Source organism: Salmo salar, chromosome ssa01, assembly GCF_905237065.1.
Source record: "Salmo salar chromosome ssa01, Ssal_v3.1, whole genome shotgun sequence".
Lineage (NCBI taxonomy): Eukaryota > Metazoa > Chordata > Actinopteri > Salmoniformes > Salmonidae > Salmo > Salmo salar.
In genome coordinates this window covers 49,764,180-49,779,224 of record NC_059442.1, presented here as the reverse complement: position 1 = coordinate 49,779,224, position 15,045 = coordinate 49,764,180, and the positions used below count along the sequence as shown (strand labels likewise).

Below are 15,045 nucleotides of genomic sequence, written 5' to 3'. Positions count from 1 at the left end.
AAAGGTCTGGACATAATGTCATAAAAAGCTAATCAGACAAGATCCCAGACAGGGCTATAGAGATCGTTTAGAAGCGGTCCTTACCGTTAACCCTTTCTCTGATCATCTGACTCCTCCCACACAGCGGGACAAAGAGCTCAGACCCATGGTCCACCTGAGAGAAGAACATTCTACTGGTTAGATTGCGGCATTACAGAGAGACAGACACACACATACACACAGATAGACTCCCCCCCCCCCAACACACACTCACAGCTTCGTGAAAGACATCCTCCACCAGCTGCCGTATGACTCTGTTGGGCGGAGGCAGGAGAGAGGCTTTGTGCTGAGACTCACAGGACTCCAGGATACTGTTCAGATTGACCCTGCGGTGGGCCAGGTCTTCGCACATACTCACTAGCAGGCTGTTCAGGTGGTCACTCAACTGGACTGGCTAGGAGAGACAGGAATAGAGACGATAGACGAGGTATCAATATCTCTCCAGGTACTAATACCAATACGGGAATAGAGAGAATAAGAGAAGTGTAGTGGTGTGCCCGAAACCACTGGAAGACAGAACATGATTGAGAGAAAAACTTCAGAGACTAACTTTATTATGTAACAAGTTTAATGCTTCTCTGATTTGAAATCAATTAACATTGAGGGCCACAGTAATGTCAGAGAGCCACATTTGGTATCACTGCTCTGATAAGTCTTATAAGTCTATATGTGGTGTTTTGAAAAAAAAAATGGTCTCACCTGATTCTGAGGTAGATGATAATCGACAGACCAGTAGAGAGTCATACCCAGTGAATACACCAGCATCTGACAGAAGACAGACAGATTAGAGCATGACACTTAATATGAGTCAGACATTAAATCCTTCTGAAAACACCCCTGTATGCCAAAACAATTCACCTTAACAGCGCAGATGGTGTATCCTGGTGTATTGTTTTTGGTTTACACAGGCAAAGCAGTATCTACACAAGGGCAGCACATAAAAAAACGGTATTCCTCTCGAGTACCACTAGATGGGGTTATGTGCGAGTTATTAATTGAGGCTCAATGCTGTCAGTGCTTCCATCTACTGTATCAGGAGTACACACACACACACACACACACACACACACACACACACACACACACTATGTTTGTGCTGTTCCCTTGTGTATTAGCTTCAGTACAAGGATTTAGCTCGCTGCAGAAGTGTTTGTGCTGATAGTGCCATTAATGCTTTAAGTTAGTGGTGCTGGCCCGAGGCCATGTGAGGGATGGATTACATCATACTGTAAATCCTCTCTCTCTCTGAGGTGAACCATGAAAAACCACATTCACACCTCTCTAACGGTCAACAGCAGAACTGCTACTAATGTCAACATCAGAAACCACATTGTGATAGATGCTAATCTAATGTCAGGTTTACATTTATGCCCCCTGATATATAAGGATAGGATTTGGGAGGGTTAGCTGATTCTAGATCTGTGCCTACGGGAAACATGTATTTGGAGCTGGGGCTTGTGTCCGGTGTGTACTAACCTTCTCCATAACATCTTTGGTTGAGGAAGCACGGCCTTGCAGCATCTCTGGCGCAGTAAAGGTGCACGCCTCGTCTGATAGGGCACAGTTCTTAAACGCCAGTGTGCCGGTGCCCGAGAGCAGCAGGGAGGAGGGGCTTATGATGCTACACATACTGTTATGTCCTGAGAAGGGAACAGAAATAAAGACACTGGAAATTACATGCAATACCTGATCAATGTCTCTAAATCATGTTTCTCCACAAATCCATATCCCCTTAGTTAGCATGTGGTCAGTATGTAATATTAAGCTGTACAACTGAAGTAGTATTTAGTATGCGGTAGTTCCTACAGCGTCCCACCTAGCCCATAGAGGTTTTAATGTAAAAAAATTAAAAATAATGCCAAAAATGTATATTAACTGAAACATTTTCTTATGGAGTTTATTGCAATAGCCCTCTGTGACTTTAAATAACTTTCATGTCAAAACTTACATTCCCAAAAGATCTGTCCAGAGAGTTGCTTTACTAAATTAGTCAGGAATGAGCATGGTCAGCTGTACCATAAGGACCCCTTATTCATGTGTTCATTACATGTAGTGCAACAAGACCATTGGTGTCTGTAAGCAATTTTGGAATCACCATGGTCACAACCATAAACTGTCAACTCCATCTGCTTGATAGAATATACATTTTGGTTAAAATCTGTTACATGTAATTAGGTTGAAGAGTCATAAAGCAACTGAGGAACAACTAAATTGCCACTTGAATGAAGAAGAAAAATTACATTTTTGTTTACTTCGCAAAACATGAACTCAGTCAGATTTTTGTCCAACGTCAATTCCGGCAGAGTGCTGAAAAATCTGGTAGAATGTTTGTTTTTATTGGGGATTTTCCAAAAAATAATTTTCCATATTTTACAAATGTTTGTATTGAACTTTTATTTTTAGAGGCAAAAATCTGTATGTTTTCAGTATCTTTTGTCAACTCTGTCAGTGGCTTGTCAACTCTGTCGCTGATGGCTAACTCCCTCAAGATAGATTTTTTTGTCAATATTGTGAAAAAAATATTGTAATCATTGTTCTGCAATGTATGCGTAAAACAATTTAAGTATTTGCTGTGTTAGACCTAAGGGATAATGTTTGCTTTATAAATGTTGTTTTACATTCTAAATCTAGAAAACATGACAAAATGCTAATGAAATTAGCCCTGGAGCGTTTAATAGTGCTCTAAAATTTTTAAAAGAAGTCTGGAGATATGTTTTACATATTTGAATAATCACATTTTAGAAGGAAACAATCAAAGCATTTAAACACTTGTTGGACAATAATTGTAAAAATGAAATGCCTTTAATACCTGTTAGGGACAGACGTTCCGCTAGCGGAACGCCTCACCAATATCCAATGGTATAGAGTGGCGCGAATTACAAATACCTCAAAAATGCAAAAACTTAAATTTCTCAAACATATGACTATTTTACACCATTTTAAAGACACGACTCTCCTTTATCTAACCACATTGTCCGATTTCAAAAACGCTTTACAATGAAAGCAAAACATTAGATTATGTCAGGAGAGTACCCTCCCAAAAATAATCACACAGCCATTTTCAAAGCAAGCATATATGTCACAAAAACCAAAATCACAGCTAAATGCAGCACTAACCTTTGATGATCTTCATCAGATGACACTCCTAGGAGATTATGTTATACAATACATGCATGTTTTGTTCAATCAAGTTCATATTTATATCAAAAACTAGCTTTTTACATTAGCATGTGATGTTCAGAACTAGCATACTTCCGGTGAATTTACAAAATTACTCACGATAAACGTTCACAAAATACATAACAATTATTTTAAGAATTATAGATACAGAACTCCTTTATGCAATCGCGGTGTCAGATTTTAAAATAGCTTTTCGGTGAAAGCACATTTTGCAATATTCTGAGTAGATAGCCCGGCCATCACGGCTAGCTAATTTCACACCCACCAAGTTTGGCCCTCACCAAACTCAGATTTACTATAAGAAAAATTGGATTACCTTTGCTGTTCTTCGTCAGAATGCACTCCCAGGACTTCTACTTCAACAACAAATGTTGTTTTGGTTTGAAATAATCCATAGTTATATCCAAATAGCTCCGTTTTGTTCGTGCGTTCAAGTCACTATCCGAAGGGTAATGCGCCGGCGCATTTCGTGACAAACACATTCAAAATATTCCATTACCGTACTTCGAAGCATGTCAAACGCTGTTTAAAATGCATTTCTATGCGATTTTTCTCGTAAAATAGCGATAATATTCCAACCGGGCGACGTTGTGTTCATTCAAACACTGAAAGAAAAAAATGGAGTCGTCTCGTGCACGCGCGCCTCAGTGTCATTGTTCTCAGAAGGACCACTCACAAAAACCCCTGCTGTTTTTCGCCCAGAGACTGGAGAGCTCTCATTCCACTTTCTGGCGCCTTCCTAGAGCCAATGGAAGCCTTAGAAAATGTCACGTTACAGCAGAGATGCTGTATTTTTGATGGAGATGCCCTAAAAGGAGAACAAATTGTCAGACAGGGCACTTCCTGTATAGAATCTTCTCAGGTTTTGGCCTGCCATATGAGTTCTGTTATACTCACAGACACCATTCAAACAGTTTTAGAAACTTTAGAGTGTTTTCTATCCAAATCTAATTATATGCATATTCTAGTTTCTGGGCAGGAGTAGTAACCAGATTAAATCGGGTACGTTTTTTATCCGGTCATGAAAATACTGCCCCCTATCCCAAACAGGTTAATGGTGGCTGACGGAGTTCACATAAATTCAGTTAGTTACATTTTTTTATTGAGTGTAACGGCCGTCGTTGAAGAGAGTAGACCAAGGCGCAGCGTGGTTAGTGCTCATCATTAATTTATTAAAGATAGAACACTTTAACCAAAAAAACAAGAAACCGACAGCCAAACAGTTCTGTCAGTTGCAAAACACTAAACAGAAATGAACTACCCACAAACCGCAAAGGAAAACAGGCTGCCTAAGTATGACTCCCAATCAGCGACAACGACGTACAGCTGTCCCTGATTGAGAGCCATACCAGGCCAAAACAAAGAAATACAAAGCATAGAAAAACGGACATAGAATGCCCACCCAAATCACACCCTAACCAAACCTAAATAGAGACATAAAAAAGGCTCTCTCAGGTCAGTGCGTGACAGTACCCCCCTCAAAAGTGCGGACTCCGGCCGCAAAACCTGAACCTATAGGGGAGGGTCTCGGTGGGCATTTCTCCATGGTGGCGGCTCTGGAGTGGGACACAGACCCCTCTCCACCACTGGCTCACCCCACTTAGGTGGCGCCTCTAGAGTGGGGTCCCTCACCGCGGGTCCTGGACTGGAGGGCAACTCTGGCTGCGCCGGAGGACAGGCGGGCGACTCTGGCTGTGCCGGAGGACAGGCGGGCGACTCTGGCTGCGCCGGAGGACAGGCGGGCGACTCTGGCTGCGCCGGAGGACAGGCGGGCGACTCTGGCTGCGCCGGAGGACAGGCGGGCGACTCTGGCTGCGCCGGAGGACAGGCGGGCGACTCTGGCTGCGCCGGAGGACAGGCGGGCGACTCTAGGAGCTCTGGACTGTAGGGCGACTCTGGGAGCTCCGGTCTGTAGGGCGACTCTGGGAGCTCCGGACTGTGGGCCGTCTCTCTACGGGGCACTGTCGCCGGACACTCTGGATGAGGCACTGTCGCCGGATGCTCTGGACGAGGCACTGTCGCCGGACGCACTGGACGAGGCACTGTCGCCGGACGCTCTAGACGAGGCACTGTCGCTGGACGCTCTGGACGAGGCACTGTCGCCGGACGCTCTGGACGAGGCACTGTCGCCGGACACTCTGGACGAGGCACTGTCGCCGGAAGCTCTGGACGGGGACTGTGCACTGAAGGCCTGATGCGTGGGGCTGGCTTAGGAAGCGCCAGACTAGGGACACGCACCACTGGGCTAGTGCAAGGAGCAGGAGCAGGACGAGCTGGACTGGGCTGACGCACTGGTTGCCTGGTACGTGGGGCTGGTAGTGGAGGTACCAGACTGGAGACACGCACCCCAAGGCTAGTGCGAGGAGCAGCAACAGGACGTACTAGACTGGGCTGATGCACTGGAAGCCTAGTGCGTGGTGCTGGCTTTGGAGGCTCCAGACTGAAGACACGCACCTCAGGGCTAGTGCGGGGAGCAGGATACACTGGACCGTAGAGGCGCACTGGCGGTCTCGTGCGCAGGACTGGCACCGCCCGTACTGGCTGGATGCCCACTTCCCCCCGGCAAATGCAGGACGCTGGCACAGAGCACACCGGCCTGTGGATACTCGGCCTCGACGCCATGCGCATCACCCTATAGCACGGGGCCTGACCAGTACCACGCTGCCTCTGGTAAGCACGGGGAGTTGGCTTAGGGCTCAACCCTGGCCCTGCCAAACTAACCGTGTTCCCCCCCCCCTCCCCCCAAAAATGGGGGGGTGCCTCTCAGGTTCCCATAGCTCCCTTCGCTTGTCCTCCCAGAGTTGACGTTCCAACTCCCATGTCCATCCTTCCCCCTGATGCTCCAAACCACGCTGCTTGGTCTTCTGTTGGTGGGTAGTTCTGTAACGGCCGTCGTGGAAGAGAGTAGACCAAGGCGCAGCGTGGTTAGTGCTCATCATGAATTTATTAAAGATAGAACACTTTAACCAAAAAAACAACAAACCGACAGCCAAACAGTTCTGTCAGGTGCAAAACACTAAACAGAAATTAACTACCCACAAACCCCAAAGGAAAACAGGCTGCCTAAGTATGACTCCCAATCAGCGACAACGATGTACAGCTGTCCCTGATTGAGAGCCATACCAGGACAAAACAAAGAAATACAAAGCATAGAAAAAGGGACATAGAATGCCCACCCAAATCACACCCTGACCAAACCTAAATAGAGACATAAAAAAGGCTCTCTCAGGTCAGGGCGTGACATTGAGGTTGTTCCTTTACATGGTGCCATAGCTGATACTTTGGTCCATCAAAAAATATATATTTCAAATTGGATTAATATAAATCAAAATATTTGAGATTGTCCCTTCTTTCAAGGATTCCTGAAATCTAAAATAGCAACCCTTGCTCGTACCTTGTGGGGGGGACCTGCGAAACACCACTGATGTGATCACGTAAGTGTTCCAAAAATGTTTTTCTGTGATCACATGTGATCTTATGTGAAGTTAATGTAAAATCATGTGGATTTTCAGTAAGGGTTCTCAGGAGGAGTATTAGTATTATTTAGTATTTAATAGTACTGAGTTAGCACATCAGTAGTATTACTGTACCTTTGTATGAGACATCAACCAGGGATTCTGTGGTGCCCAGGAGGAGGGACCACACTTCATCCTCCAGAAGGGGACCTCCTCGAGTCTCCAACACCTCTGCTAGCGTCACAAATGTTCTGCTCATCCTGCTCACACACCTGGAAACTGAGACATTTATCAACTGTTAATTTATCATCAAATCACAGCCTACTTTGCCAAACGGCAGGGGCGGAAATCCCGGGGGGGACGGGGGGGACACGACCCCCCCATCCTGGGAAAAATATGATTTGTCCCCCCCAATATATCACTGAAACATAACTATGTAATTTAAATAACATTAATAATATGCAATGAAAGCAATTGTGCAGATTATAGACACTTAATAGCGCGTTTTTAAGTTTCAAAAGATTGCGACCCCCCCACCCTTTGCCTCACAATGGTTTGATCCACTGCCAGTTCCTTAGTTGGCGAGGTAACAGAGGGGTCGTATCCACTGTCTGAAAGGCACTCAATGAACGTACCTGACGTGAGGTTAATTCAGTCAATCGCGCACACACACTAGCTGAATATGCAGAGCTAGCGCGCAAATATTAACTATTAAGCTAGCTAGTACCTATTCCATTTATGTGGCCTCGTCAAAGATGGAATCTTTGCTATCGTCAATTTATTCCAAAATCAGCATGCAGATGATGTAAGTTAGTGCTTCAAAGTCCCTGTGATAAGGTTAGCGATAAATTGGAGTCCAAACTGAACAGAACTACACTCTCTTCTACCATTGTCTTAAATATATGTAATGGTCTCGTTGCAAAAGCTAAATTGTCGCAAGGGAACTTTTATTTATTTATTTTATTTCACCTTTATTTAACCCGGGTAGCAAAGATTATAGCAAACACCACTGAAACGGAATTGGTGCTCGCTAGCTTTGCAAATTCAGCTATTGTTGGAAGCCAGCCAATATGAAACAAACTATTAAAATTACAAAAGGTTGCAGCATATGCTGTGTAAATGGTGAACTCATACAGCTGTCAACTCTTGTCATTTTAATCCGTTTCACATTTGCTAGCTACCTTTTAGATCGAAGCCCAAATAGAATGCTAAAAGATAAGATGATAGAAGCCCATCTCCTACTGTAAATAACCTACACACTGTGTGTGTGTGTAGCCAGCCAGCCAGGTAGACAAATGGCAGAAAAATAAAAGACGGACATCAGAGTATTTTTCAGTACACCAAAACGCAAAGTAAGAACCCTAGTAGCCTAATATCTCAAAGACTAGTTGATAAAATGTTCATAAGAAAGAAATGAAATTCTAATGGAAATGTTTCACAATGATGTCATTAGGCAGAGCAGGCAACAGATGGCACACAGACAGCAGAGTTGGGGACAGATATGCAGGGACAGACTGGCAGAGACAGGGAGTCTCAGGTAAGTTTGTTGAGTCTTTGTTTGGCAACATTATGAAAGGTTCTCAATTTTTTGGACTTGTAAAATAGGAACATAATTGGAAAATGCCATGGATACCCCCACTCTCAACTTAAACTGGTGACTGAACTAAGATTTGTTAAAGGCAATGGTATTGCTGTTGCGATTAGTTGTGTAGTTTTGGGTACCGGTAGTTAGGAGTACGGCAAACACCTTATTTCTTTGGTTCCTCAATATACATTTACCATATTACAATGTAGGCTATGTGTTACAGCACTATTTTTGGTGTCCCCCTCAGGAATTGCTCTTGAGAAAATTTCATGTAATTGTCCCCTCCAAAGTTGATATCAGATTTTCGCCCCTGCCAAACGGTGATGATTTAACAAAGGCGCATTCGCGAAAAAAGCACAATCGCTGCACGAATGTACCTAACCATAAACATCTTTTGCCTTTCTTAAAATCAATACATGGAAGTATATTTTTTTAAAACTGCATATTTAGTTATAAGAAATTCATGTTAGCAGGCAATATTAACTAGGGAAATTGTGTCACTTCTCTTTTGTTCATTGCATGCAGAGTCAGGGTATATGCAACAGTTTGACTTGTTGCAAACAAATTTTCCAGAATTTTACATAATTATGACATAACATTGAAGGTTGTGCCATGTAACAGCAATATTTAGACTAATACGGAACCCAAACCGGCTGCGTGCGTGCGCCTTCGTGCGCTATCGTGCATAAATGTATTTTGTCCTCCTACACCAAACGCAATTACGACACACAGGTTAAAATATCAAAACAAACTCTGAACCAAAGACATTAATTTGGGGACAGGTCGAAAAGCATTAAACATGTATGGCAATTTAGCTAGTTAGCTTGAGCTTGCTGTTGCTAGCTAATTTGTCCTGGGATATAAAAACTGAGTTGTTATTTTACCTGAAATGCACAAGGTCCTCTACTCCGACAATTAATCCACACATAAAATGGCCAACCGAATCGTTTCTAGTCATCTCTCCTCTTTCTAGGCTTTTTCATCTTTGAACTTATATGGTGATTGTCATCTATACTTTCATAGTATTACCACGACTACCAGGCAAAACATTTAGTCTTTCAATCACACACATGGGTATAACCAATGAGGAGATGGCACGTGGGTACCTGCTTCTATAAACCAATGAAGAGATGGGAGAGGCAGGACTTGCAGCGCATTCTGCGTCAGAAATAGGAATGACTTCTATTTTAGCCCTTGGCAACGCAGACGTTCGTTGGCGCACGCAAGAAGTGTGGGTGCAATAATTGAATAACATGGATTTCTACATTTATTTTGCGACGCTCGCGCACGCGACGTGTCCGGTCTGGTCAGCATGTTAGGGTTGCCACCCGTTTGATAAAATACGGAACGGTTCCTTATTTCACTGAAAGAATAAACGTTTTGTTCTGGAAATGATAGTTTCCAGATTTGACCAAAGGCTCGTATTTCTGTGATTATTATATTATAATTAAGTCTCTGATTTGATAAAGCGGTGGTAGGCAGCAGCAGGCTCGTAAGCATTCATGCAAACTTTACTTCGATTGCCAGCAGCTCTTAGCAATGCTTGATCACAGCGCTGTTTATGACTTCAAGCCTATCAACTCCTGAGATTAGAATGGCAATATATTTGTATTTATTTTACCTTTATTTAACTAGGCAAGTCAGTTAAGAACAAATTCTTATTTTCTTTGACGGCCTAGGAAGAGTGGGTTAACTGCCTTGTTCAGGGGCAGAACGACAGATTTTTATCTTGTCAGCTCGGGGATTTTATCTTGCAACCTTTCAGTTACTAGTACAACACTCTAACCACTAGGCTACCTGCCGCCCCACTATGCTTCCTACTAAAGTGCCTATTAGAACATCCAATAGTCAAAGGTATATGAAATACAAATGGTATAGAGAGAAATAGTCGACCAGTCATAATTCCTTTAATAACTGCAACCTAATATTTCTTTACTGGGAATATTGAACCACCAGCTTTCATATGTTCTGAGCAAGGAACTTAAACTATAGCTTTGGCAAGTCGGTTAGGACATCTACTTTGTGCATGACACAAGTAATTTGTCCATCAATTGTTTACAGACAGATTATTTCACTTATAAATCACTGTATCACAATTCCAGTGGGTCATAAGTTTACATACACTAAGTTGACTGTGCCTTTAAACAGCTTGGAAAATTCCAGAAAATTATGTCATGGCTTTAGAAGCTTCTGATAGGCTAATTAACATAATTTGAGTCAATTGGAGGTGTACCTGTGGATGTATTTCAAGGCCTACCTTCAAACTCAGTGCCTCTTTGCTTGACATCATGGGAAAATCAAAAGAAATCAGCCAAGACCTCAGAAATAATTGTAGACCTCCACAAGTCAGGTTCATCCTTGGGAGCAATTTCCAAACGCCTGAAGGTACCACGTTCATCTGTACAAACAATAGTACGCAAGTATAAAGACCATGGGACCACTCAGCTGTCAGACTGCTCAGGAAGGAGACGCGTTCTGTCGCCTAGAGATTAACGTACTTTGGCGCGAAAAGTTCAAATCAATCCCAGAACAACAGCAAAGGACCTTGTGAAGATGCTGGAGGAAACAGGTACAAAAGTATCTATATCCACAGTAAAATGAGTCCAATATCTTCATAACCTGAAAGGCTGCTCAGCAAGGAAGAATCCACTGCTCCAAAACCACCATAAAAAAACAGATTATGGTTTGCCACTGCACATGGGAACAAAGATGGTACTTTTTGGAGAAATGTCCTCTGGTCTGATGAAACAAAAATAGAACTGTTAGGCCATAATGACTATCGTTATGTTTGGAGAAAAAAGTGGGAGGCTTGCAAGCCGAAGAACAGCATCCCAACCGTGAAGCACGGGGGTGGCAGCATCATGTTGTGGGGGTGCTTTGCTGTAGGAGGGACTGGTGCACTTCACAAAATAGATGGCATAGATGGAGGAAAATTATGTGGATATATTGAAGCAACATCTCAAGACATCACTCTGGAAGTTAAAGCTTGGTCGCAAATGGGTCTTCCAAATGGACAATAACCCCAAGCATACTTCCAAAGTTGTGGCAAAATGGCTTAAGGACAACAAAGTCAAGGTATTAGAGTGGCCATCACAAAGCCCTGACCTCAATCCCATAGAAGATTTGTGGGCAGAACTAAAAAAGCATGTGCGAGCAAGGAGGTCCACAAACCTGATTCAGTTACACCAGCTCTGTCAGGAGGAATGGGCCAGAATTCACCCAACTTATTGTGGGAAGCTTGTGGAAGGCTACCCAAAACGTTTGACCCAAGTTAAACAATTTAAAGGCAATGCTACCAAATACTAATTGAGTGTATGTAATCTTCTGACCCATTGGGAATGTGATGAAAGAAATAAAATCTGAAATAAATCATTGTCTCTACTATTATTCTGACATTTCACATTCCTAAAATAAAGTGGTGATCCTAACTGACCTAAAACAGGGACATTTTCCATTGATTAAAAGTCAGTAATTGTGAAAAACTGAGTTTAAATGTGTTTGGATAAGGTGTATGTAAATTTCCGACTTCAACTGTATATAAATATCATCAGATTAATCGGTATCGGCTTTTTTGGTCCTCCAAGAATTGGTTTCAGTATCGGCGTTGAAAAATCATAATTGGTCGACCTCTAATTATGACCCCTTTATGTTCTCCATTTTGCAACCCCCACAAGTGTCTCGGGACTCGTCTGAAGTCGGTACAGCCCATCTTTCAACTTCTGTCTGTAGCATCTGAACAGTTTGGGCTACACAATAATATGACCACTCTGTGGAAAGGTGACTCTTACAAACTTGTACATGTTGTTTTGTTCTAGGATGGCCACAGGCCTCATGACGTGTATGAAGATCACCCGGTACCAGTTGAAAAAATATAAGGAAGTACAGAGACCTGTCAAAAGTTTGGACACACCTACTCATTCAAGGGATTTTCTTTATTTTTACTATTATTCTACATTGTAGAATAATAGTGAAGATATCAAAACTATGAAATAACACAGTAGTAACCAAAAAAGTGTTAATCAAATTCTTCAAAGTAGCCTCCCTTTGCCTTGATGACAGCTTCAGGAGGTTTCTACACATTTCCCACTCTTTGCACTGCATCCACTCTGGATGCACACCACACACCCTCTCTTCCACCATTTTCTGTCTGTGTGTCAAACATTGTAATAGCTCCTCAGTTGGTCAAGATGGTCAACCCTGCCCATTTTCTTGTTGTAATCCATTACAAGCTCTAGATCAGATATACTGTAAATTCCTACCACTTTTAAAAACAACTCCAAAACCCCTGCCGCTGTCACTTTAGACCCAGGTTGTGTGGTACAAGGGTGAATGGTGGGACTTAGGCTTCTGACTGCAATCTTCAATTTGATTGCATCTACTGATAGGAGACATTTCTTTTTAATAAAATGTATGGATTGAAAACTACAGGATATTTCAAGAAGAGGCTTCCTACTGGTGATTATGGTTCAAGTAGTAACATCCATGCAACATAATTTTCCAGAGTGACGCCCCAGTCCATCGCTTAGGCCCATGTTGGCCGTTTGAGACATTTATGGCAACTTTGTCAATTGTGTAGAAGTTCTGAGGGTGCTAAAGCAAACAATTAGCAGACAACACTGAAGCGAACAGTGGGATAATCAGAATTCTGAAGCTCAGCACCACAAGGTAGTGAACAGCAACCTCTCAGGTGCAGCAGCCCACTCATTTCTAGAAAATCCTTAAAGATAAATGGGAAAAGCCCTAATCATGAAGTAAGAACCCTATCAGCCAGGAAGGGGAAGGCTCCCCTATAAACTTAGTAGAATAGTAGCACATGTAATAGAATAGTAGATTAGAGAATAGGATAGGTGTCACGAATTGCTAGGAATGGTGGTAGGAGTCAGGCGTAGAGAGCAAAGGTAAGGAAATAATGACGTTTATTTTTTCCGGTACAAAAAACGGTCAACGCCAACACAACAGGCGCGTGAACAAAATGACCAACCCAGTAACAACGGGCACAAAGTCCGGAAAGCTGAATCACGGCGAATAGCCAGCACATCCAAAAAAGCACACTGACAGAAAATACTCCCGCACAAACCTGGGCGGGGTAAGCAGGTTTAAAAAACACAAATCAAGACACTCAATAAGGAACAGGTGCAACCAATAAGACATTACAAACTGAAAAGGAAAAAGGGATCAGCAGTGGCTAGTAGGCCGGTGACGACAACCGCCGAGCGCCACCCGAGCAGGCAGGGGACTCACCTTCGGTGGGATTTGTGACATTACCCCCCCGACGCGCGGCTCCCGCAGCACGCCGCCACCGGCCTCGAGGGCGACCCGGAGGACGAGGCGCAGGGCGATCCCCATGAAGGCGGTGGAAATCCCACCAAAATGTCCTTCACTGGTACCCAGCACCTCTCCTCCGTGCCGTACCCCTCCCAGTCGACGAGGTACTGTACACCCCCCACCCGACGTCTGGAGACCAGAATGGCGCGTATTGTATACGCTGGGGACCCCCCCAATGTCCAGAGGGGGTGGAGGGACCTCCGGCACCTCACCTTCCTGCAGGGGACCAGCCACCACCGGCCTGAGGAGAGACACATGAAACGAGGGTTTAATACGGTAGTAAGATGGAAGTTGTAACCGGTAACACACCCCGTTTATCCTCCTCAGGACTTTAAACGGCCCTACACACTGCGGCCCCAGCTTCTGGCAGGGCAAGCGGAGGGGTAGGTTTCGAGCCGAGAGCCAGACTCAATCCTGGTGCAAACACAGGGGTCTCACTGCGGTGCTGGTCAGCGCTCTTCTTCTGCCGTCCACTCGCCTTTGTTAGTGCGTCTTGGACGGCTCTCCAAGTGTCCTTTGAGCGCTGCACACACTCCTCCACCGCAGGAGCCTCGGTCTGGCTCTGGTGCCATGGAGCCAGGACTGGCTGGTAGCCCAACACGCACTGAAATGGTGACATGTTAGTTGATGAGTGACGGAGGGAGTTTTGGGCTACCTCTGCCCATGGGACGTATCTCGCCCACTCCCTGGGCCGGTCCCGGCAATACGTCCTTAGAAACCTACCCACCTCTTGGTTCACTCTCTCCACCTACCCATTACTCTCGGGGTGGAAACCCGAGGTCAGGCTGACCGAGACCCCCAACCGTTCCATGAACGCCCTCCAAACTCTGGACGTGAACTGGGGACCCCGATCAGAAACGATGTCCTCGGGCACCCCGTAGTGCCGGAAGACATGGGTAAACAGGGCCTCCGCAGTCTGCAGAGCCGTAGGGAGACCGGGCAACGGGATGAGATGGCAGGACTTCGAGAACCGATCCACAACGACCAGGATTGTGGTGTTTCCCAGAGATATGGGAAGGTCGGTGAGGAAGTCCACTGACAAGTGCGACCACGGCAGCTGTGGAACGGGGAGGGGCTGTAATTTCCCTCTAGGCAGGTGTCGAGGAGCCTTGCTCTGAGTGCACACCGAGCAGGAGGAAACATAAAACCGCACGTCCTTTGCCAAGGTGGGCCACCAGTACTTTCCCCTCAGGCTCCGCACTGTCCTCTCGATCCCAGGGTGACCCGAAGATTATGGGCCCATCGAATCAATCGATCACGGACACCAAGCGGCACGTACTGAACACCTGCTGGACACTGAGATGGTGCCGGTTCCACCCGCAACACCCGCTCGATCTCCGCGTCCACCTCCCATACCACCGGTGCTACCAAGCATGACGCTGGGAGGATGGGAGTTGGATCGATGGCCCTCTCCTCGGTGTCATATAGGCGGGACAGCGCGTCAGCCTTGCTGTTTAATGA

The 15,045-nt window shown here is 44.8% G+C and overlaps 1 protein-coding gene across 1 annotated transcript in view; it reads right to left on the bottom strand.

The window, feature by feature from the left end:
• The window catches only part of LOC106604144 (tyrosine-protein phosphatase non-receptor type 13), a 62,740-nt gene extending 55,807 nt beyond the window's left edge, over positions 1 to 6,933 (bottom strand). Inside the window, 5 exon segments of the mRNA XM_045695531.1 lie at positions 85 to 154; positions 254 to 433; positions 739 to 804; positions 1,516 to 1,679; positions 6,810 to 6,933. Of these exon segments, the coding sequence (XP_045551487.1) occupies positions 85 to 154; positions 254 to 433; positions 739 to 804; positions 1,516 to 1,679; positions 6,810 to 6,933 (604 nt within the window).
• Positions 6,934 to 15,045: the final 8,112 nt, after the last annotated feature.